Source organism: Pollachius pollachius, assembly GCF_949987615.1.
Source record: "Pollachius pollachius genome assembly, chromosome: 1".
NCBI classification, from domain to species: domain Eukaryota; kingdom Metazoa; phylum Chordata; class Actinopteri; order Gadiformes; family Gadidae; genus Pollachius; species Pollachius pollachius.
Window position 1 is genome coordinate 20909891 of NC_136934.1, and position 26350 is coordinate 20936240.

Here is a 26350-nt window from a genome sequence, read left to right on the forward strand (position 1 = left end):
CCACTCACGTCATCAATGCAGTCACTAAAGGTAGACACGAACAGGACATATGAGGTCTTTACGCTTTCCCCAAGTCTGAAATTGAAACTCCATTATTTGGGATAAACAAATTAACATGTTCTTTAACAAGTTATTAACAAGTTCATGACAACAACATGAAACCATGTTCAAGGTGTTTGGATAGTTATAAAATTATGTTTGGATAGTTATAAAATATCCTGGATTTTTTTGTTGTTGAAATGTATCTTTATAGAGCATGTGCCCTGTTGCTTGCTACTTAATTAAATGGTGTGATTAAGGACATTTTTGTGACTGCATCTCTATCAGAGACCCTTCCGACCAAGATAAGATAAGATATACTTTGTTCATCCCTGCAGAGAAATTTAGGAATGAGTGATAACCAATTATGAATTATGAGTGATAACCAATGATTTTACTCCTTTGCGATGTTTCTTCCCAGCAGTACACACTTTGAGAGGTAAAATAAGCAAGGCAATATATCTAACATGGTAAAGACCAATAGGCCTACTCATTACCATGTCAACAAAGGGAGATGCACAACATTGTTTATTATTCATCAATACAGTATCCCCTTTTCAGTCTTTCTGTAAAAGTCTTCCCGCGTCATTGCAGCCCCCTCTGAAGCCCACTTATTGGTCGTGACCCACGGATCGAAAACAACGTTCATATTGTGTCTATATATAAACTGAGTTCATGTTGTTAACAGAGATAGATTACCATATTGTTAATGTCCCAGTAAGCCTTTGTAAGAAGTTTAAAACGAAGCAGTATTTTCTATACTGAAGAAAGGAGCTTCTTACTTAACCAGAGACAGAAGTTAACAGTTGTTTATTCATTCATGTTCCATTTACTTTGACGATTTCATCACCAACTCTTCCTGCTCTCTTCCCCAACTGTCAAACAGCCCTACCCACTTTAATGGGTTTGCTTCTGTCAATACACATATATGCCTAATGTACAGCGCATATGTATAACTGACAACTGAGTGTGAATACACAAATTGATCTTCACCATCTTCCCTGGGAACACATTTGTAAGAATTAATTTGGGGAAGAGCTATGAATCATTATTTATTGTTTGATTTACTTTATAACATTAACACATTGTATTTAACATAACATTAAGCCCTGGATACACATTTGGGAAACACAATATACCTGTATAGTAATGTACCATTCGTTGCTTACGGCACTAAAGTGCAGAACCATTCTATATCCAGCAGAGGGCGCCGGCGCACACGACAGTAGGGTTTTTCAATGTGTGCAACGACCTAACCGGAGCAGTGGAATGTGTTATTTTAAATAGGGACGCACATTGCTGACACCATGTCAAAGAGGGCTGTTTAATTTAGATTGCATGTTACAACACTCTTCTGCGATCAAGGATTCGCTTTTATGTTCCGAATAATCTATACTATTCTTCTTCAGTTTAATCTTCCCTAACCCCTACTGTTCTCTTCTAACAAAATAAAATCAACTAAATATGTCTATACCCCATTCTCTAAATACTTGTGCTCACCGTTGCACTTGTATGAACAAAATTAACCTCATATATTCATATATGAGGTCATGACTTATATTTCATAATGTAGGCTAAGCTACAATCATATAGCATAACCTCAATGGAAAAAAAACCGATTATCCTCATCGACTTATTTAATGTACTTGAACAATAGCGGTCATCTTATGGGCCTATCTATATCAGTGGAAAACTTAAAATTGTATAGGCCTATAGTAGAATAAAATAGTGCAAAATAAAATTGTGAAATATTGTTCTTAAATGTCACATGTAAGAAATAACTTAAATCAAGTTAAGAACGAAATAATAATTAAGAAAAGGCTAGTCATATCCTCATATTTAAAATGGACCATTGCCTATTTCAAATAACGTTTTATTAAATTTCAAACGTCGCTTAAACAGCATACAATATAGCCTAAAGTGTGGTTTGAATTGTGATATTTCAAGTACAACTTCCCTTCAGCCTTCCATGGAAACTATTCATAAAGTTTGAATTAACTCCTATGGCAAACATACTAAGGTATATTGACTAGACCTACATGATGGTAGGCAGACTAGGCAAATGGAATTTAGCCTAACAATTAACAACCTATAGGCATATTTCTATTTAACATTTAGTTTCCCGTTTTATTGTGTACGGTTTGTATACATAATGCCTCTAAAGTAGGTGGATTATGATCTCAACTAATGTACACACATCATTCCCTCTCTGCTCCCAGACGCTATTGATCTCCCCCTTGCGTCAGTATCGATAACGTTGCTAAAGCAAAATCAAGTGCAATCCTCCGGTTAACGTGCGGACGGACGCATAGTTAGTTTGTTAGTTTCCTAAACCGGGGGCTCCGCTTAAAGGTCACTCCCCCATCACCAAACATGTCGTGAGACTTCCTAAACATGTCGTCGGACCCTCGTGTTGTAACTCCGTGCAGTTACTTTCTTTTTAAAGTGCGCCCCGTGATCGTAAACGTTGTTTAACGAGGGGAATCCAGCCCACGTATTTATTGCAGCCGCTGAAAAAAATCTCCTCAATATCCCCCAAGATGGCCGCCGATGTAGGATCGATGTTTCAATATTGGAAGAAATTTGATCTACGGCGGCTCCAGGTTAGTGTTATCCTTTACCTTTTCTCTTTGTGTATTTAAGTATAATGTGATGCACCGAGCGCCGACGTGCCTGATCCTCGTTTGGACGGTTTATTAGGGAAAGCGGAGGGCGATGCATGGATAGTTATTAGAAATTGATCCTCTTCTGCCTTTGTTCGGTTCAATCATTGATCAGCGGCGGAGCGACCATGGAGGAGCACTCTGCAGCCTGCTCACCGCTGGGATCAGCACCGCGGACAGCACAGCCTTTACACACTATTTGGCTTCTCCTAAGCAGAATGGGCCAAAGCAAAACGTGGGAACTTTGAATGCGCTGGTGAATCTTGATGTTTGGACGTACGACAACTTTTTTTTTAATGCCGGTTAAATGTTTTACCCAATTTTATGTCGTCCAGTGTTGCGTACACTGTTTCTGCAGCCTCTTTCGCCACCGAATCCGACTGAACCGTATAGATTGTGTAAATGTAAAGTATTCGCGTGTAGGAAACTTTAATAAGTGCTAATGATTCAGAACTTTTCGCTGTCGTCATATTCTGCGTTTGCGAGGTGTAATAGGATTGTGACTGAAGAAAAAAGCCCGAATATTCTGGACAGTGCAGAAAGACACAGCTGACATTTCAACATTAAGCTCTTAACACGAGTAAGCGATCGTTTATAGCATGCTGTGACTTTCAACCCTCGTGTTGTGCGTTCTGCTCTCAAACGAGATCATTTGTTTCCATCCATGTTTGCGGTTTTCATTGCGTAAATATCCTGCAGGTTGACAGTTCGCCTCAGCGTACGCTCGTAGTGTATCCTTATTAAACACCCAGTCTGCCTATAGCACCTTATAACCTTATCTATTGGAAGTTGTAGTCCTAAAAAAAGCAATCCCACAGTCTATTCGAAATGTCGGCGAAGGCATCGTTTTGAGTGCAAATTAAACATGGTTGGAAACACCGAAGGCTTTTTTTCTTTGCCGCTGTCCGTCCATCCCCCTTCTGGAGCCGCATTGGGTTGCTCGGCCAGTGACTGTGTAATTGTATTCCCCGCTAATGTTTGTAAATCAGACTCGGCCAGAGCCATGGCACCGTCTCTGCTGTATGATTGATGTTCTGTAACATGAGGAATGACAGGAGCGGTGCAATCCAAGTCCCGCGGAAAAGCATGCCGAGAAGAAATCAGAGCTGTTCTCGGTTGTCTTGTTTGGCCGAATGTTATTCTACCCCCCAGTCGCTCCTTCAGTCTTTGGGATCCAAAGGGCGAGCTGCAGCCAGGAGCCTGGATCTATGTATTCAGTAGCATTGGCCGATAACTGATGATAATTCGAAATTAAGTCCAAGCAACACATGCGTCTGCATAGTGAGTTCAATTGTATTGTAGTATAAACATGAACGTGAGGACACGTTGTGTGTGTTTTGGATGGCCAAACTGTTGTTTCACGTTGGTCAGAACAATAAGGATAGATTGGACTGGAGCATCCTGCAGAAAAAGGGGGGTTAGGCTGTAGTGAATTAAAAAAACAAGTAGTAAGGACTACGACTAAATAAGTAGTCCTGACATTACTTATCAACACCAATCAAAAAGTGCCAGGATTTATTTTTATGTTCAATATTAGAAATGATGTCATTTTTACACTTGGCTTTTGGTAAACCACAGCTATGACTAGGTGAGTGTGGTTTAAATGGTGCGCATTCTAATATATAGGTGTTCAAATCGTCATTCCCCAGATTTACTATATAAAGGCTGATACTCCTGATAGCTAAGTGGTCCTTTTGAGAATAACAGGAAAACAGAGGGAGCAAAGTAACATCAACTTCTACATGAGTTGAAAATGTCTTCACTGCGTAATGATGCCACATTTTGAAACAGTTCCCCTATTATCACGCATGATAATTATTTATGATATCTGAGATACTATACTCGGGGAGTCATCTTTCATTTGCGTGCGTGTTATTCTTTATTGTACTGATTACTGTGAGGTAGAGTGTGTGTGTGTGTGTGTGGGGGGGGGGGAACACTTCACCTGTGCTCCGGTTGATGGAGAGACCACCAGCTAGATAGAGCGAGCAGAGAAGCACCACCTCCAAGGTGGGGTGACCTTGGTTCCCAGCTGGCTCCAGGTCACACTGCCGCTGCCACGGCGATAATTCACACTGGCCAGATGGCGTTTCCGTGGGCGACGGTGAAAAGGACGGGTCAGGGGCTGTGCAGCCAGGTCCCCCGGCCGAGCCCCGGCCCTGGGCCAGGAGGCGGTGGGAACGCAGGCAGAAGGTTGTTGGTCAGGTAGAAAGTTGCTCCGGGAGTAGCCTTATACCTATGAAGGTAGGCAACTTCACAGGGATGTGTTTTAAATTTAGTCAACACCCTTTAGACAAAAGAAATGGTAAATATCAAAACCCTTCATTTGAAATAATTGATTTAATCCATGTTTGCTACTGATTTATTATTATTTGTAGAGTCTCTGCCAAAAAAGTTTAATAAATGAAATTACTATAGGTATGAGGAAGTGAAAACAATCCATAATGTAGTATATTGATATCAATAATTTATAACATTATAATAACTCCAATACAGCATCTTATATCACATCAGTGTGTTAATATTAAATAATTAATTGATCTAGACATGTTTCTATGTCCCACTAGGTGTTAATAGGTTTAATTATTGTCACACCCTGTCGTTGTAATTATGTCAGTTGAAGCCTGCATCATTCATGAATTATAAGCCCGCACCATCAAAGCCTGTCTGAACACTTTTACTCTCTCTGTAATTGTTACGGACGAGTTCAGAGCATGATATCTGTACCGACTTGGTACAATAATCTCACTATTGTGGCTTTCTGTGATGTTGCAACGCTGCACTCATACGGCGTAATAAAGTTCATCTTATTTGTTTCTCGTGGCCCCGTTCCAGCGTTCCTGCTCTCCTCTGTGCGCCCTAAAAGGCATGCAAGTTCTCTTTTGGTTTTATTTATTTTCGTCTTTTCTTTTTAAGCTCAGGAACAAAAGCCTGTTATTGTGCTTCATTTAGCATGACTCAGTTGATGTGACTGATCTGGTGTCAGTGCAAATCCACATACGGGAACAGTATTGCCAAACAGTGAAATAGCTTTGCAGCTTGCAAGCCTGGCAACCTCCTCTGCCAACATGCTCTGTGTGGCTGCTGCCAGCATTCCCCCCCCCCCCCCACCCTCTTCCCCCTACTCTCGCACTTCCTCTGAATAACTCAAACCCTGCAATTACAAATTGGCTGTGAAAATCTGCCGTGTTTCCCTCTCATTCATGCTTTGGTATGTCTCTTCGCTAATACTTGTTAACACAGACAGATGCTGCTCTCCTCTCATTGTAGTGGAGGATAAGTGAGTGAGACTCGGATTTGGAGGTCTTTAGTGTTTTCCTGCACAAACGCAGTCTCGCCGCTGCTCAAGAGGACGGTGTCATGCCACTCACGCAACCCAGTGGGAGAGATAGGCCCAACGGTGCCAGTAGCTTCAGAGCATTGTACCTGCCCTTACATTCACCATCAGAGGCACTTGCTGCATTCCCCTTGAGTAACATGTTCCTGTCTTCTCGTTATGTGGTCAGGTGTTCCTCAGTAGATAAAGCAGAGCTTTGAAGATCTACAGAGCTGCCGCCTGACTATCATCAGAGGTGCCCACGCCATATAATGTACCTCTTAACACGCTTGTATGTCATTGTGATTGCAACTGTGAGTTGATGGCTCGGGCATATCTGCTATGGTCCCCCCCCACCCCCCAGTTCCTTTAAATTAAGCTCACTCTGTTCCTTTTGGCAGCGGCAAGCAACAAAGACTGAATAAAACACATGTAGAAGCCTTTCTACAGGACCTTTTCAGGATCTTCTTAGCTGGAATTCTGATCCAAAAGAAGCCACAACCTGTGCAAACGCAGTTAGGTCTGCTCAAGAGAGAAGGAGACTAGTCAGAAAGACTCGAGCATTAAGCTGTTTCACCTCTCTGTGTAGCATTGCTCATAGCGACTTCAAAGCAGATGCTCCGATGTTGGAAGTGGAATGTCAAATGAGTTTAAAGATAACCATGGTGAACATTTTCCGGGAGAGAGAGGAGAAGAGGAGGAGAAGGGAAATGAGGGCCTGTCATTATTGTCGGCTTAATCAATTCGACCTTCCTTCAAGTAGATTTCCATACCTATCCAAACAGTCGTTTTGCCTCGGTCCTGCTCCCCGTCTGCAGAGTACGCACTGTCGTTTGATTAACCGACGCTGTTACCTTGTCACTATCTGTGCTCTTATTCTTGTTTTTTTCTTACCTTTTTGCTAAGCTGTCACATGATTGGCATTACACGCTGCACGCATGATTTAGGATTATTTGTTTAAGATTCAGTCGTTTTATTCAAAGCGACCGAAGCAAGGACTATGGATTCAGGAACATGTCTTGTCAGAAGTGCTGAGGAAGGTTTAGGACATCTTTCTTCAGGATGTTGGGGATCATATCCACTACCTTTTGCTGGAGTCAAACTTCCAAGCCCCGACATTATGTTGTCCTTATCCTGTAACTATTATTCCACAGAACTTCCTCAATGTACTAAAGTTATCATCATCGAGAGTCAAACTCATCATGTTGGAAGTAGAGAAACACACACAGAGAGACACACAAGCACAACCGCCATGCCTATTATGTACAAAACAACAAACAAACATTCCTCTTTTAGGTTTCAGAGGGAATGCCCCCCCACCCCTTCTTCTTTGGTATTTGGTATTTGACAGCAACAGTGCCTCACATTGAAAGGCATTAGGCTTGTGTGTGTGCATGTGCATGTGTGTGTGCGTGTGTGCTTAGGTCTGATGCTGCTGCCCCTGGGCTGGAACAATTGCTTTGCAGGAGTAAATAACCAGCTTTAACAAAACTTCAGGGACGCATTAGTGGTCTGCAGGAAAGCTGCACGGCAGGGGAGTGGCTGGCCTCGTCTTCCTCTGCATCCAGGCATGAGGAAGGAGTTACTGAATCTTAAGGTTGTGTGTGTTTGTGTGTGTATGTATGTTCATGTGAATCTGAGCATTTTTACCTGCGTGTGTGTGTTTGTTGTAGGGCGGGGGTTCACAGCTATGTCCTCTCTCCTCACTGAAAGGCGGTCTAGTGCCTAGCCAGTACATATTGGATGCAGCCTGGCTTTATTTGTTTTGACTGTCTGACAGCACTGCAGACATATTGAGCATCAGACTTTCTCGTTCATTATACAGAGATTACAATGAATTCCTCGCCCCCCCTTCTCTGTGTTCACGGTTGTCTCTTTCCAGGTTCTCTGTTTGGTTTGGCATTGCTTCCCGGCTTTAACTCATCCCACTATTTTCAATTTGTTCCTTCATGGATAAATCAGCAAAGAAGGTACTTGTCTTGTGTTTGATCAAGTCTGCGTGTGTCCGTGTGCATGCGCGTTTGTGTTTTTGTGTGTGTGTGCGCTTTTGTGTGTGTGTGTGTGTGTGTGTTTGTGTGTGTGTGTATGTGTGTGTATATGTGTGTGTGAGGGCTTCGGGGCACCTTGTGTCTGTGGCTGTGTCTGTGTCACAACAATGTCTGGCTGTCTAATGGTGGTCACGGAGGGGCGGTGTGTGTGCATAGCGAGCGGGTATCGTGCATGCTCCCCAGATCAATCTCTGGCTGCCCTTCTGCAGGTGCTCCATGGGGGATCCTCGCCACTCTTATTAAGTACTACTGTGTGTGTATGTGTGTGTTTACTCAGCCGCGGGAGCGGGGGCTGATTGGGCGAGCTATGTGTAATGGACATTTGTCCTCATTTAACTGAGAGAGACACGAGCGGCCCGGCATATGAGAAATATAATAAATAATACAGTTGGAGCCCCGTGGTGTCTGATCCGCGCACCGAGATGTGACATTTGCTTTTTACCAAGGTGTGCTCTTATTTGTCAGGAATGGCCCAAAGGATGTGTGGAGCGATCCGGCCTGTGTGTGTGTTTGAATTTGTTTCTGGGAGCTGGTCTTGTCTATGCAGCTGCCTCTCTCCATACAGTTAATTACTCTCTTATTCAAGGCCAACAATGGAATGGAGGAGGGGGACAAGGAGGAGGAGGGGGGTGGGGGCTGTGGTATAAATCTGTGCTGCACGTTGTGCCACATTTCTTCGGCAGGAAACTTGGGACCCTAAAGCGAGCGAGTGGCTTCAAGAGGTACAGTTTATCATTTTTAATGGAGAGGAGCAGGAACGCGCCGACGTGGAGCCGGGGCTTGCTTGATTTATACATCTCGGCCCTGCCTGGTGGAGGGAGGGGGGGGAGAGAGAGAGACAGAAGGAGGCAGTCTCTCTGTCCACACCTCAGGGCCACCAATTCCTCGGCGCACATCAGTCCCAAATCCCCCTATTTTCTTGGACGGGTTGGATGTCCAACGTCAGTGTCTGTGTCTGCCCCTAGACTCCTTTGGGGTAGCATTTCATTCGTTGCGATGGTCCAGGAAAACAAGTCGCTTCAGCCTCATCCGTTATCCCTTGTTTTGTCCTTTCTCCTCCCTCTTCTTCCTATATGTTTACACGCACACTCTAATTGGCTACTGCTGGCGTGAGGATCGTATCATCACATAGATCACCTTACCACTCTCTCTCTCTCTCTCTCTCTCTCTCTCTCTCTCTCTCTCTCTCTCTCTCTCTCTCTCCCTCCCTCTCCCTCTCTCTGCCTGTCTGTTTGGTTTCCGTTTCTCCCCCTGAACGCTCGCTGTGATGTCACCTCTGCTCACGCCACTGCGTTGTCACCTGTTCATTTGTTTCCCTGGACGAGGGTGTTTGAGAGTATTGATTGTGATGTTTTTTTCTCTCTTTTCGAGGCACCTTCAGCGGCTCAACCTGTGTTTGCTTTTATTCTCTATCCTCGCCTCTCAGGGTGCTCTCAGGAACCCCTCTGATCTCAATTAAACACGCAAGCGTTTCACAATAATGCTCTTATGTATGTGTTTATACATTACACGTACATCTCGATGTATGTCACTGACTCGCATCTTGCTCATGGTGGGGGGTATGTATGTATGTGTGTGTATGTGTGTGTGTGTGTGTGTGTGTGTGTGTGTGTGTGTGTGTGTGTGTGTGTGTGTGTGTGTGTGTGTGTGTAGTGTGTGTGTGTAGTGTGGGGGTGTTGTGAATCCTAATCCTAAAAACTAACTAGAAGGAAAAAATAAGAGATCTTTCCCTTTTTCGCTCCAGATACATTTTATTTTTCTCCCTCCTTCTTTCCCTCCCTCCCTCCCTCCCTCCCTCGCTCCATCTCTTCCCCTTCCTGGTGTGTGTCTCTCTCTGCGCTGCTTTTCCCCAGACAGGTTCCACAGTGTTTTAGAGGGGATGGATTTAATTGCTCTGTGGGGATTGGCTGGCTGGGCCGGGCTCGGCTGTTTAATTAGTGTACCCTGCCGGGATTGGTTTAATGCCTCATGATCTTGAAATTGTCTGATTGTTCAGCCCTCTGGGGAGCCTCCCTTGCCTACGTAGGCCAGCAGGTTTAGCTAAACATTGCTTCGGGGCCTCGCTACCGCGCAGGCTTCTGCTGGAGACGCTGCAGTGCTCGGAGCCAGGGTAAGTGGAGCCCATCAGCCCCGGGGCCCCGGAGCCCTGCTGCTTGGTGGGGTGCCGCGGCTGGGGCCCGGATATGAAGTGGACAGTCCTGTGGGCTCTGTGAGGCTCCCTGGACCTCCTCCACAAACGCTTCCAGAGAGAAGCGCGGCGAATGCTTCATGATGGAGGCGATGTGGTCCACACCATTAGTGTATTCTCAACGTTTACACCGAGATAGTGAGTGCATAGAGAGTGCTTTCAAGTCCCATATAGTAAAATAATGTACCTCTAGTTTTGTTGTCAGGTTCCCTTATTTGCCATGGTCTGTTATTGTTTTTTTTATTGTTTGTATACACATTGAAGACACTGGGGCAAACTGGTGAGATGGGGCCATCAGGAAGGTCCATGTGGAGTTATGTGCATGGTCACCTTGACTGTGTGTGTGTGTGTGTGTCTGGGTGCATTCGTGCGTGCATGTATGTCCGTGCGTGTGCATGCGTTTGTGTTGGTCAATTCCCATTGGGCCAAACCCGGCGGGGAGGATGACCTGAACAGTAACACGTGTGGGTTCCAGGCTACCAGAGGAGGCCTGGGGGCAGAGCTGGGGAGGGGGAAGATGGACAGATGGAGAGAGAGAGACAGAGAGAGGGTGCAGGCTGCGGCGGCCTGACGGAGCAGATCGTGCCCACTGAAGGCTAAACTCATTGGGCCTCATCAGACTTATTGAGCGCACATCCTCCCTCCACGGAGATCAACCTTGAAGTGCATAAATCTCCGCCGCAACCCTAATAGGAGTACCTCCCTCCGACCCGTCGGCCTGGACTCCAGCATGCGTTGGCCCCCCTAGTGAATGATGAGTGGGTGTCTCTCCGTGATTACCTCCCTCTCTCTCCTTCACTCTGTCTCGTGCTCTCGCTGTATCTCTCTCTCTCTGAGTCTTTCACTAAAACATTCCCCTTACCTCCCCTATCCATTGGGGAGACGGGGGGATGAAAGAGAGAGAGAGAGAGAGAGAGAGAGAGAGAGAGACAGAGAGAGAGAGACAGAGAGAGAGAGAGAGATCCCTCCCACTTCCCCCATGGCTAGGCCGGCCCTCCGCCTCGCCGGGAGAGATGGCCTGATTACTGAGTGAGTGTGTGGTGGGTTGCCGTGGCGCTGACTCGAGGGCTACCTCAAGCTGTTTGGATCTTTTGGGCGTGATGAGGATGATGATGATGATGATGATGATGATGAGCGTGGGGCTGTGCTCATAATCAGGGGTGGCTTCGGTGCACTTTCTTTTGAACATTTCCTGTTGTGTTTGTCGAGGCTCGCTCTGCCACCTCTCACTCTGTGAAGCCCCTCCCACACCGGCCTGTACAGCCCTCAGTGAGCTGGATATGGTCCTATCAGAGGCTTCTATACATGTATCATAGGTGATGGTCAAATCGGACCGGAGTTTAAATCAACAACGCTATGCATTTTTTTAAGACAAACAATTAAAGAGATTGATATATTTTTTTGATACAAATATATAGGCCCCTGCCCCCTCGGTCCGTTGGAGCAGGGGTGGGAGACGGCTAGACGTGCAGCCTAATTAACCTGCCTGACCCCAACGACTGATGGCTACGCCCCCCATAGCCAGGCGTTAGGAGCCCCCCTCCGGCCCGCTGGGACCGCCTCTGGAGTGGCCATTAGAGCCATTGGCCTCCACCGGCAGGCATAAATAGGGCAAGTGGCCAGGGCCTCTTGCAGACTGCTGAATAATTCAGGCCGTCTGGTCCCTGTCTGGTCCCAGGGCACTGCGTGGATGTGTGAGTATGTGCAAGTGTGTGTGAGGGGGGTCGGAGGGGTTTTTGGGGAGGGCGGGAACTGCATAGAGGTGCTGGGGTTAATAACAGGTATGTACCTCTCTGTGTCATGCCCCCGCAAAACACACACACACAGAGACACAGACACACACACACACACATGCACACACACACACACACATACACACACACACACACACACACACACACACACATACACACACTATTACCATCATCATTCAAACACACACACAAACACACAAGTACCACACTATCACCGTCATCACTCAAACAAACAAACACGCACACACACACACACGCCTCCCTGTCCCGGACCCTCCCAGCCCCTCCCCTACGCATGATAGAATCCTGTTCCGTTGATTAGATTTTTTCAAATGGATCAATTTTTAATCAGCGGAGCATCTGACTACAGTCAATACCACCATCGCCAGGAAGACAGTTTCAGAACAGCCATCTGTATTTACAGGAATGTGCATGTTTTTATGTATGCATATGGCCGACTGCACGCCTACAGTTGGCTGCTGCCTCATCATGCATGGCTGCTACTGAAGGATAGTCTCGTCGTGGTTAGGGTATAAGCAGCTACTACATGCGGGCATCCCTGAGCACGAGGCCTGACCCTTACCTGCTCATTATTATTGAAATCGTATGTCATTCTGTTCATTTGAATAAAAGCGCCTGCCAAATTGTTAATGAGTAAATGGTGACTATCTGTTGTGCTTTATGCCTGATTTATTGTCAACATTGGCAGAAAGGTGGATTATCCACCCCTGGCGTTCACTATCTTCTGCAGGCCTTACGTCAGAGGCTGGAGTGTAATGCGGAGTATGCAATGCTTGGTACTAGCCAAAAACAATACTGTACACAGGAGAGTTAAATCAAAATGAGTAGACGGCGCAAACCTGCCGTTAACATCCCCTATGTGATGATGGGCAGGCGACTCACCTCAGAGCAGACTGTAATCCCTCCTTCCAAAAATGATCCTAATTCTTCCTCAGCAAGGAGTTTAATACTCATATGCTCTTTTGTGCAGTATTCCAGAATATGTAAATCTCCCAGGGTTTTAAAAAGTGCAAATAAACAGTGAATTAACAAACTAGGAAGCTTCTCAAGACACTTCAGCATTCAGCGGGACGCAGTGAATGGATAACTATTATTTCAGTTAATGTTGAAGGTTCAAATGTGAGGAAAGGGTAATAGGGAGAGAAATCTCAGACTGTCGTTTCGTTTTAGTATTTCAAGCGATATACCTAAACAATTCCTCTGTGAAAACTTCCATTCACCATAAAAACCCTCTGATTGAAATAAAAGGGATTTGGGGTCAGTGATGTGGATTGGATTCATAACTTTGTGTGAAATGCCAATAAGCATAAGCACAATGTTTAACAGACTGATGTTTAACAGACTTTAACAGACTATCTTAACAGATTCCCCTTAATCAATAAGATATTGTCCATATACTGCATATCCACACAATTTATCACCATTCCAGAGTTATTAACACTATTACATTTTTGCAATTTGACTTCAAGTGTCATAAGTATATTTGACAGTAATATTTGATTTACCATATATTGACTTAAATACACCGAATACATTACTTTAATGATGGGAACTATAACGTTCTCTTGCAATTGTGTTAGCCCTGTGTCGAGTAAATTGTAATTTTTTTGGGTCAACAACTAGCTAAGCGACTATCACAGGACAGAACAAAAACGTATAAAAAGAAAGTAAAACTGCAAGGTATAGCAGATTTATTTTCCTTTATGTCCACTGATAGAGGAAACGGTGAGAAGTACAACCTAGAAAAAAAATTAAAAATAAATAACGTAATACGGAGCGACGTTGAAACAGGCCATGGAGAAATTGCTCTCCCTTCCCGTTTAGCAGCACCTTTTGTGCAAAGAGAAGCAATATTTCCCCATTAAAGCGGGGAACTTTTCCCGCTCGCTAATGAAAATGTTTTGAATCTTTTCTGCTGATGTGCCAGTGGCGTTGTTTTTCCTTCCCTGCGCTTTCTGATTAGGGAACTGTACAAACTGGGTGAGGCGTCTGAATCCTCAGCTGATTGCACGCCCGTAGCCATGCGGTATCTCTCCCTGCTCTCCGTCTCCGTCCCTCCATCCCTCCCTCACACTTGACGACATTGCTTCCCAGCGACACCCGTCGAAGGAAAGCGATGCCACACACTTTATATGCAGTTATGCTGAATAGGCTGCTGATGTAGTCTTATGTCGGAGATACTTTTCTGTCTCTGTCTCCATCCACCTTGTCTGAATATGGAGCGGGTGAGCAGCGGCACGCTGCTGGCTTTAATATGCTATCAATCAGCCGGCATTCCCATTTGTACACATTATGAGCTCCGCGCTGCCCTGGACTGTGTTGTTGCACGGGTCTCTCTCTCTCTCTCTCTCTCTCTCTCTCTCTCTCTCTCTCTCTCTGTCCTCAACTGGTGTTTCCCTCTTGTCTAGTTGTCTGCTTAATATGCAAGGGCTGTCATTCGGGGAGTCATTTTGGACCAGTGTAAACGAATCGGCAACAATGATAAGCTAAGGGAGGGTGAGGGGAGACTGTAGAGGAAGTGTCTGTCATTGAGGCCGTGCATTCGGAGTCCAAGCACCCCCCCCCCCCCCCCCCCCTACACCCTTCCACTTCCTCTCCCCTGCATCGAAACATACCCGGGAGAAAATGCCCAAACATCATCAACAGTAAATAGACTAAGTGGAGAAGTGTAATGGCAGGTTGTGAGTGGTTAATTGCCGGTATGGATTGGGGCTCCATTAAGAGATGTGAGTGTCCTGGAGTACCTGCATATAGTTGGGATATACTTGAGATGGATTTATCCATTGAATTTCCGGCCATGCTATCGAAAAAATGTAATTAGAAGCATGCAGAACATTGTTTAACATTGAGTGAAATCAAAGGGAACAATCCCAACAAAAAGGAGCCATCTTTTATAACAGCACTGCTCTCTAATGAAGGTTGATGCTTGTTAAACTTTGCATTTGGTTTATTGGCCTGTAGGAGGGCAATGTCAGGGTCTCATGTCAGAACTCCTTTGGGAAATACTGGACTTAATCATTGGATCCCGTTAATCAGGAAGACCCCCAATCAGGAAGCTCCATCGGAACATCCTGATTGGCCGGCTCTCTCAACGAGGGGGAGGAGCCAGAGCTGGTGTAAGTCCTACTGACAGAGCCTTATTTACTGTCCAGATCTACGGCTCGTTTAATGTACCTAATCGTAAAGCACAGAGATTTACTGGGGGGCCAACGGGAAGGAAGGGACTGCACTGGCAGACAGCGCGCCCCTTCCCCCAATACCAATACTCCCTGACTACCCATATTACCATCACCCCATCAGAGCCCTCATAGCATCAGGGGGCCTCAACACTGTCCAGAACAGACTGGACAGAGAGAGGGAGACACAGAGAGACTGCAAGAGGGTTGGAGTTAGTATTTCTATGACTAGATAGCGAAAAATAAAATAATAGCACAGTGTTACTGTTTACACTCTGAAGGTTTATGCAAAGTTGACATTCTTACTTCCGATCATTACATGCGATCGTTGTTGTTGGGCTTCCGTGGTGAAGGTGGATGGTTACATCCGTGCTTCCCATTTTCCATGTGTTGTTGTTTGGCTTCCAGTTTAAAGGTTATTGTAAAGCCTCCTTTTGTTTCCAGCTCCTGCATCCTCCATGCTATTATTATTCCGGTCCCCGAAAAAATGACAAATCCAACTTTAATTGTTGTGTGCGTTGCTTGTTTAATCCGTCACCATCTGATGTAACAAACTGCTGTAATATCTTTGAGCATACTAAACGGCCACAGACTTAGCCCTGTCACTTTACATTAACCTCCCTCTGCAACTGGAGGGGAGCTGTGCTAATCTGCCATTGTGGGGCTTGGCAGGCGGTAGCTATGGCACAGCAGACCTGGCAGCCGGCGGGAGAGGGGATCCTTCAGGATGACAACAGGGCCTCTTTCTGCTGTTGGTGCTCATAATGTTAGAATCACAGAAATGCAATGGGGGGTCGTCTGAGTAGGCTCGGAGGGGGACAAACTGGTCTGGGTTCTTTTTTGTTTTGAGGCGAGTGTGGGGGAGTGAAAAGCGGGATTCAATAGTCTGTTTACACTTTGCCCACTTTGTAGACTGGGATTTGGCAAACAATTTAATCCCTGGTGACCTTTAAATCCTCAGTGAATGTGTGAATATTGGGCTGTGTGTTGTTTGTGTGAGTGAGTGTATGCTTGTGTGTGTGAGTGTGTGTTTGTGTGCCTGATTGTATGTCTGTGTGTGGGAGTGTATGTTTTTGTGTGTGTGTCTGCGTGCGTGAGTGTATGTTTTTGTGTGTGAGTGTATCTTTGTGGGTGTGAGTGTATGCTTGTGTGTGTGAGTGTATGTGTGTGTGCGTGAGTGTATGTTTGTGTGTGTGCGCGTGTCCGCAGTTAAAGTCACTCTGGTTCATGTGGCAACATGTTATTCTGTTGTAACTCGTGACAATCCGACCATATCACACGACGTGTGACTTGCTCCCCTTAACCTGAGGAGTCTGGTTAGAGAACGAGTTAAAGAACGAGTACTCCACCTAATTGTACACCCTGGTGGAAAGCAAACACCTTCGAAACACTTAACGACTTTAATGCAACTCTGCTACTTAAAACGGATCAAAAAGTTGCTTGGTGCGGTTGACCTTTAAATCCCCCACCCCCTCCTCTGTCATCGCAGGCTGGATGAAGTCTCCAAAATAGCTTTTATTTCTAATGTGTGTGCCCCTTTTCCCAGTTTGACTGTTTTCCTTTTTGTTGTTGTTTTATGCGGGGGGGGGGAGCTTTCGGGCTGGGAGGGCCATTTCGCAGGCTGATCTGAGTTGTGTTAATTGAATTAGATTAGGTCAGAAGATAATTCAGATCCGCGGGCCGCTGCAAAACGGTCTTGCTTCCTACATGAAAAGGAGTCGATGAACTGGCCGGCTGGGTGACAGCGGTGGCTCGTATCAGTCCACAAAGCTCCCAGTGACAAACCCCCCTCCTCTCGTCCTTTCTAATGTCTCTCCAAATGTGAGTCATCACCAGCCGTGGAATTGTGGTTTCCGTTAGTCTGCTACATCTCGAAGGCTGCGGGTTGTTTTTACATGCTTTTTGTAGTACACTTATTATCAGGCTGCCGTCCATAGTAAGCTGCCAATGCCAAGGTGCTGTGGCGAGGCGGCAGTGTAGCACGAACGATACCACTTGTTATGTTTGCCAATGAAACATAAGTGGCCACAAAACTGTAATTACACGCTAGCCCCCACTTATTTAGCATTCAGATCTGAAATAGCAGTTCTGTTGGCTGTAGATGTATAACCCAATTAAATTATTATACATACATCCCTTTGTTGTCCAATACAATAAGATATTGCACATTTGAGTCAGGCCTCGGAAAAAAACCCTAGTTATATTTTCGTACGGACCAAAGTGAAGAACCGCTTTGGAGGGAATAAAACGTAACAAACAAACACTAGGCATTTCTCTTTGCTGCGAGAGCGCCAGGTGACGATTGAACGCAGGTCTTGTTTCCTAGTGTTGATCCTATCTGGGAGGGAGGTGGATGGAGGGGAGGGGAGGGGAGGGAGGGAGAGTCTGTTAGACCTGTCTCCAAATGTTGGGTGTGCGTTCAGCCCCTGACACTTCCTCCTCTGTTTCCCTCACTTATGTTATGGATATTGGCTGTGCTGCTCCCGGTCCTCCCCACAGCAGCCCCTCCGTTAGGCCGTAGGTTATGTTGCTGGGAGGTTAATGTGGAGGATTGTATGGCCCCAGCACAAATAAAACAGACTCCCTGAGACCCAAAAAATGATATTCATGGATCTGCTGGGTCTATTCCCTGTGTTTGACCGCCTGTGTGTGGTTGTGTGGTTTTGTTTGTGTGTGTGTGTGTGTGTGTGTGTGTGTGTGTGTGTGTGTGTGTGTGTGTGTGTGTGTCTCAAATTGAAAATTAGTTTCGGGCCATGATTTGGGGCCCCTCTTGGGTTGGTAGTCTGCTTGTATGTGTGTGTCTGTGTGCGTCTGTGCGTACGTCGGGGCAGCGTCACATGAGTCGTCGGGGGCTAATTTTCAAAGCCACTCACAGCCGCTCGTCTCCCTCACTGTGAAGTGGCGGGGCGCACGGCGAGCGGCTTGTAGGTTGTCATGGATACTAAAGCATGGGGCCCAGGAGAGGGCGAGCGGGGGGGACAAACGGCCGCCATGGCTATAGGATTCCTGTCAGCCGCGGCCCTGATAGATGGCGTTGACGGACCATTTGTCATACTGTAATTGTTCTCGGCAAACAAATCTGTGGAAATGCCCCAGCCAGTATAAATAGCTGCACGGCGCTGAGCTAATAGAGCGGGGGGAGGGGAAGTGGCGGCGATCACCTGCCTCCTCCAGTTAGGGAGACAATGGCTTCTGTTGTCCGGCCGCGACGCGCTGATTTGGGCCACAGAGAGGTGGGGAGGCCCGCCACCTCCAGCGCCGCCGCCGCCGCCGCCGAGTTACACAAGGCAATCATAGAGCCAAGCGACAGTCACTTCTGGGTATCGACGCGGCCGGGCAGGGGTGCGGGCGGCCAGGCAGCGCTGGAGGGAGGAGGTGATCCCTCTCTCCCATCCGCCCCTCCAGCTCTCTGTGGCCCACTCTTTATATGGTCGGTGGTCCGGTGTCAAAACAATAAAGGCCGGCAGAGACTTGACTACAGTGAATACTATGTAATGACGTGAACCAAGCCCACCTTGGTTTACGGCATTCTGGGTAGAAGAGAAACAGGTTGCGTCGCGGTTCCACCAAGCAAAGGACTTTCAAGCACCAGATGAAACAGAGGCTTGTCTGTAACGCTGGATCCAGGGCTCAGTATTGAATCAGCTCCATTAAAGCTGGAGGCTGCCACCAGCCCAGCAGGGAGAGCAGGTATTCTGCCAGGGAAAAGGGTTGCTGGTTCCAAGCTCGAGGTTGGGGGCATTGAAAAAGCACTTAAGTATCCTAGCCACTATGGATATAAGTGCTCTCTATAAATGCAGCTTGTCCGCCATATTCTATTTTATTTTATTTTATTTAACTTTATGACAGTGTGAGGAGAAATGGGACAGAGAGGCGAAGAGTAGAGGAGGTTCGTCCTGGGGGGGGGGGGGGGGGTTTCTCCCTCCTGGTGCCTTGCACCCATGACACGCCGCGGCGCTGGCTGGCAATTTAGCCTGACCCCCAGTGGCCCCACCCCTCCCCTCCTGATGGGCAGATTAAAGGGCGATTAAGCATAATTACCGTTTCACTTGGAGGGGCTTACATGAAGTGTCAGAAATTGTTGCAAAATTGCTGAACCCGCTGCCCCCTCGTGTTGCATTTCAATTTTGAATTTTAATTCAGTTTCGCCTTTCTTTATTTTCAATAAGTTTCGACTATCACAAGTGAAACGAAGTCACTGGAACAGACAAAAGAGAAAAGAGCAGGAGTAACGTAAGGAGCATTCTTTAAATAAAGATTACAGATGTATTGTTGTATGTATGTATATATCTATTTTGTATTCAAAGCAGCTCGCTTCAAAGTGGGTCCGACAGCTGTGGAGGCCAGTGTGACAGTGCGTGTGCGTGTGCTTGTGCGTCGGTCTGTGTGTGGCCCTCCACACTGTCTGCGCGATTATGTAAAGCGTGGTGAGGCGGTGTAACACCAGCTAGATGTTGCAATGCTTCTGCCAGCTCCTGTGGGCCGGTTGCCAGGTTTTACATGCATCAACCGTCCTCCTTCCCGCCACATCCTCCCTGAAAGAAAACCCTGCACTGGCATCCCGGGAAGGCTGGGCAATACATCCATGCAGTCGGAGGCCACTGACTTTTCTTTCACACGAACACCAGTGCTTATTGTAACCCCTTCTCCCCCCCCCCCCCCCCAACCTGTCCCTCTCAGCCTAACCCACAGCACCCTCCACCATGGTGCAGGCCAGAAAACACTTGTCCCTTACTTAATAATACGCATCCTTTCAGCACCTGATACTCAGCTACTGTGTGCAATATGTAGTGGAATTATTTTGTGGAAAAATTAATTTATCACCGCGGCATTCTGAATCTGAGGGAGACATGGGGCGTGGGGGGGGTTAGATATCGTCCGTGAAGCAGAGGATCCGGGGGAGAAGGGGAAGGTAATGTGTTCTAATGTTCCCCGCCATATGCATTGTTTGCAGGGCTCATCAGTTTTACATCGATTCCCACTGGAGTGTTTAATTGCATCATGAATATGATCTAATTCCGTCCCTTTTTCCGAGTGAAACCGGAGCGACTCACCGCAGATGATGTATGGCGTTGATGGCAACACATCATGGATGTGTTTTATACGGAATGTAAATTATGGTGTTAAATTAGCCTGGAAAGATAACTAGCTGGCACGAGGGAAAGGACTCAACGGTTAAATTTAGTGTCAAAAGGCCATGAAGGGATAAATTGTCTGTCTCCCTCTCATTCTCTCTTTCTTTCCCTTTGTCTTTGTCTTGTCCTGGTCTTTCTCTTTCTCTTTTTCTTTCTCTTCTTCCTTACTTATTCTTCTTCTCTTATTTCTTCTTCTTCTTTTTCTTTTCCTTCTTCTTCTTCTTCTTCTTCTTCTTCTTCTTCTTCTTCTTCTTCTTCTTCTTCTTCTTCTTCTTCTTCTTCTTCTTCTTCTTCCTCTACTATTTTTTACCATCACACTGTTTGAGACTTAAATCACTTTTTATTTTTCCTTGGAACACCAGCCGTGCTTTCCCACTGTCATTTCCTGGAGATCGAGAGACGTTGAAGGCGATATTCTTTCTAAGTGCCGACCAACACTATAATTACTTTAAGCATGTGGAGACAGATATTCGCTGCTCAGAGTTTCACAGGTTCCTCCACACTCCAACAGGCACTTAATTTCAACCTGCTCCATAGATCCAAAAGGCACTGGGACTCACTTAACACCAGCTCTCTCTCTCCGCAGGCATCTCTCCCACAGCTGCTCTGGGAAGGGACAAGAGCAAGTCGCAAATCACGCTCTTCCTTGTAAAAGATTCATGCTGGCCCATTATTATTTCCCATATAGATTATTAGTTATGTATTGGGTGTCTTTCAGGGTGAATCTTCGAGTGGCTTTTCTTGCATGGCGTAACCCAGAAAGGCCACCATACCTTGTGGCGGCCATTTTACCCGGCCTTTAATTATATGTCATGTTAGCCTGGAGTCACTTTCAGATTCCACTATTAAAATGTGGAGTGCCAAAGCAATAGCTAAGATGACAATAGGGACTACTAATTCAGACACATAGGATGGTTTTTACACGATTGCTTTGAAATATGCCAGCTGTCACAATTGTCTGGGAAAGCGTTTTATCCAACATTTATTGGCCTTAATAGTACGGCCTTAATAGTGGCTATTGTAGTGTCCGAGCAGCGTGTCAGGTGTAGAAGCACAGAAGAGAAAACATTTGCACTTAAATATCGAGACTCAAGCATTTCTTTGAATAACCGTTCCATAATACGAACTATACTCTTGTCATGCCATGACATTTCCGGGATTATTACATTTTTAACAACAAATCCCGGACCTCTGAAAAAAAAACACACATCGATGTCACGGTCCTTATGTTTTGTGGACAAACCTTTTCAGCACAAACAGCGACCTTCTCAGCGCACTGTCAGACCTGCACACATTCTGAGAATTACTTGCATGGATGGTTTGACAAACGAAAACTAGGAGCTGCGCGCCGGACATGGTGTAAAACGGCCATTTTCCTGAATTCCACCATTCCAGAATGCCAGGTTTGCCCGGCAGTTGCGCTGGCTGCGTTTGACAGCTCTCGGAGTAAAGGGCCCTTAAATGATCAAGTGGGACTGTTGTTGTTATTTCCTCGACCCCCCTCCCCTCGGCCCCTATCCCCCTCCCAGCCCCCCTCCCCTACTTCCCAAACCGGAGCGGACGGGAGGGAATGCTATGTTAAATGAGCTATGGGAGGTCTTCTTTTTTTTCTTCTTTTGCTTTTTATTTGATGGTGGGCTGTGCAGGAGAAGGTAGGTGGTGGTGGGTGGCGGTGGTGGTGGTGGGTGGGGTTGTGTGCATGGTGTTCAGCCAGACGAGAATTGCTGTGTTGGGCATTCAAGGCAGCTGTGTGAAGTCGTTTTCCGGGAGTGCGAGCGAGAGAGAGGTGCGGATTAGGCAGCGCCTCTGAGCCGGAACAAGTCTGTCTGGGAAGGGATGAAGGCTACAAACCATAGATCTAATTCCCCTCCTTGTGCTGCGAGACAGCATAGATGCTCGCACGCACACACACACACACACACACACACACACACACACAGACGTGCACACACAGACACACACACACACATACACACACACACACATACATACACATATATATATATATATTTATATATACACACACACACACACAGCCTTGGTGAATGAGGACCATTTTCTTCCATCTCAGTCTGCACGGAGGGAGCAGGCGGGGGAGAAGTTGACAGACTACACACATCCTCCTCGCTCTCACTTTCACTCTCGCTGTCTCTCCCCCACTATTCCTACCTCTGCTTGTCTCTTCTGCTTCCAGCCTGACTCCTACAGAACCGCTCTCCCAGCCCTCTCTTTGGGGTGGGATTGTTGGGGCGCTCGCAGGTCTTCATTACGGCTGACATTAACATGCACACGCGCCGGCTCTGTGGAGCCGGGGGGTGGAACTCACGTCTGGCCCCCCAACCCTTTTGTACCAACCAAACCCTCCATTCCCTCCACACACACACACACACACACACACACACACACACACACACACACACACACACATGCACGCACACATTCAGGCACCCACACACCACATGCATCAAATTGAGTGGCGTTAAAGTCAGGGGCCTTAAAGTCAGGCCTCACCCCCCCCCCCCTTCGGCCTGGCAGCCCCACACGTGCCCCGGCTCTGAGATCAATGAGGACAGCCCAGATCCCTACTGCTGTCATAGGTCAATCGTGGCTTGGGACTGTACGCAGAAAGACTCTGTAACCCGGCATTAACTAACCAGAGGGGGGTGGGTCGGGGGGGGAAGATTGTTGGGTAGGGTGGATGATGATTGGTGGGTTGGGGGGGATTGGGGGGTGGGTAGGGGGGGACGCGGATGATGGGTGGTGGGGGAGGATGGTGGCTGGTGTGTAGGGGCGTGAGATGTGGTGAGTCGAGACGATGTGCAGCACGTGGGTCTGAAGAGGGGAGAGGGGGGAGCAGGGGGCATCCTTGGAGGATCATGGGGGATGCTTGCGGGCATGGTAACGAGAAGCAGCGTGTGTGTGTGTGTGTGTGTGTGTGTGTTAGAGTGCGTGCATGTGTGAGTGTAGCAGAGTGTAGCATGTGGCATCTCTGCACGCATTGTGGCTGCCGTCGAAGGAGCTGTAGGTGAGGCGTGTGTGTGTGTGTGTGTGTGTGTGTGTGTGTGTGAGTGTGCGTGCGTGTGTGTATGTGTACATGCCTGGGGGGGCCACGGACAAGGAGTTGAATATTAGGTGTTTAGTGTTCTCACCCGGCGTGGCCCCATGCGCCTCTCTGCCAGGAGTGCATTTATATGAATGAAGCCCTGGTGCTCGTCCATCACCTGCCTCTCTCATTGTGACCCCATTACGGGGAGGGGTGTGGCCCCTCCTGGATGTTATGAGCCAGCGTCACACACCTCTTCTACATTTTTTTTATCTTATTTATTTTTATTTAGGGGTGGTGGGGGTTGGGGTTGTGGTGGAGGTGGCAGTGTTGGGGGGGGGGGGGGGGGGGGGGGGAAGGGGTTGTACTCAGATGACAACAAACTGCATTTGCACCTAAAACATATTCTGTAATCTTCTGTGTTATTTTACATACAAATTGCATCCTGGGCGATACATTCATCACCGCTCTCACCCAGCCCACCCTTAAATACATTTTTTATCTCAGATGAATAATGGATCCTTCGGAAGTATAATTTTGTGTTTTCTTGAATAAAGTCGAGAACTCCTCCTTTTGCTCCCACCCCCATCCCCTCGCACGGATGAAGTTTTTAGGTGAAGTAAATAACATCAAGTGGTAATTGACTTTGGGCTGGCTGTTAAGCCAGAAGGTCTTATCAATCACCGAACCTGCTCAGCAGGGTGCCGTTCGCCCCTAGCCTGGAGACCCTCCTGGTCACGTGACCTCGCATTCTGTTGGGCTACACGCATCAGTCCGGACCTCCAGCCGCCAACATCGATTTCCTGAAATTGCAACGTAATGGTGGCCAATCAGGGTGGGATGAAATACAGCCCGCCGCTGGCCAAACAGTAATGGCGTCTTCCGAAGCTACGAGCAACAACTTTAACATAGATAGAGTAAACACAGCCATCAGTTACTGCAGAAATAGACTCAGTAGGAAATATTAAACAAGAGCGAGTGTAACCACTAGCAGAGTACCCTGGGTGAAGACACGTCCTGCCGTTCTTCAGACTGAATCGTCACGCTGATTGGCTGAAGGAGTTTGTCTGTCAAGGCATGTGCTCCCGCCCATTGAAATCGATGCGATGTGTAGAGGTCCAGACAGCGAGACAGAACGTGAGGTCATGTGACCAGGATGGCCTCCAGGCTAGTCTTGCCCATTTATAGACTCCCATGCAACCGAAAGACCCTAGTAACAGCCTAGCAACGGAGACGCTTCCTCGTCCCTGTGGTTGAGTCTGCCTGCCGACCTGATCGTGGGATTTCAAAAATGGAATTAATACCACACGTATAAACTCAAAAACATGTTGCTAGCATTATCTTATTCTTGTGTCTTCTTATTCCCAGAAATAGGTTTTTCCATGGACAGATTTTGCAATGTCCTCAATTTGTTAAAAAATAATCATCTTGGCATTAGACAGCATCTCGGTCTTCTGGGTGAGATTGAGTAAAGCAAGATGGTTCAAAGCCCAACCTTTCATGGTACATGGCTCGATGTGGAAATGTAATCAAAAGTCCACGAGGCATTTTGCCTCAAACTTGCCTTTAAAGAACCACGAGGTGTAGGCCCACCCCAGACGAGGAGCGCCACAGCGGGGCGTCAGACGGCGTACGCAGAGGAACCGGTCCCGAAGCACCAACAAAACGTTCACCAATTAGTGCCTCTCCCCTCCACTCACACACCTGTGGGGCTCGTTGGCCCCCCCGCCCTCCGCTTCCAGGTGGGCCCCGGAGCTTGGAGGGAGGGGCGGGGAGGGGGGGGGTGCCTGAGGGAAGGGGGGTTTGGGTGCCTGGGGATGGGGTCCACGCGGACCCCAGCAGCAGCCCACTCTGTCATGCTCTAGTTGCTCCTGTCGGCGCCGCCGATCCCTCCACAGTGGTTCCCCGCAGCGTTTCCTGCGAGACTTCCTGCCACCAGGATCTGCGGAGGAAGCGCTGGACCGGGGCAGTACTGTGTCACCACAAAGGATTTGAATTCACAGTTGGAAGGAATGGGAAACAAATATGTCATTCTGCTGCTGTTTTGTTCTGCTTTTTTTTTTTTTTCTTCTTCTTCCTCTTCTTTTTTTTAATATATCTTCAGTCACTTCTCTGCCTCCTCACTCGACGCACAGATACACACGCACCGAAACACACACTGCTCCACTTGGGGTTTGCTTATTTTCTGCTTTTCCGTTCTCCCAATAAATATACATAAATGCATATGTTATTCATTTATTTATCTCCCGGCTGACGTTTACAAAGCTCTGGTTGTCCCTCACCTGATCCCTGGATTAACCTCCATTTGTACACATAAATCGCCAAGATGAACCAAAAATAACAGAGCAGCAGGCATGGAAAGAACATTGTTACTTTTTTTTTGCTTCAGCATTTGCACCCATCAATAAGGGAATGAGATAAATCAAGATCAAATATAAACAAATATCTGGTGCAGCATAATGCAAGGGCCTCTTCTTGACTCTTTCCAGAATACATCCAGGCTGTTTGAATGCTCTTTACAGCCTGAAGGAGCTCACCCCGTCCACAGGCTTCCCTGCCTGCTTGTCTGGCTGCTGGTCTGACCTATCTGTTTTTCTGATTGCCTGTCTCCCTGCCTACCTACTTTCATACCTGACTACTCACTTACCTTGTCTCTCTGTCTCCCAGTATACTTGTCTCTCTGTTTACCTGTCCTTCCGTCTGTCTGTCTGTCTGTCTGTCTGTCTGTCTGTCTGTCTGTCTGTCTGTCTGTCTGTCTGTCTGTCTGTCTGTCTGTCTGTCCCCTCTCCGCCTGCCTGCTCAGACTATGAGATGGAGGTTACCGCTGTGTGTCTCTTGCGGGAGAAGTGTGGGCAGTGTAGCATCAAATAGATTGTGTGTCCTCCTGTGTAAACGTCTAATGTGCGCCGCTCGCCTTGACACAGATGAATGTAAGGAATTTGCTGTAAAGACTTTACGATCCTTCTG

General features: G+C 47.0%; 1 protein-coding gene across 1 annotated transcript in view; it reads left to right on the forward strand.

Moving 5' to 3' along the window:
• Positions 1-2576: 2576 nt before the first annotated feature.
• The window catches only part of cux2b (cut-like homeobox 2b), a gene marked incomplete at its 3' end in the record, with an annotated part of 88674 nt that continues 64900 nt past the window's right edge, over positions 2577-26350 (forward strand). Inside the window, exon 1 of the mRNA XM_079756399.1 lies at positions 2577-2642. Coding sequence (XP_079612525.1) covers positions 2580-2642 — 63 coding nt within the window. The 5' untranslated portion in view covers positions 2577-2579. The remainder of the gene's footprint in view (positions 2643-26350) is intronic.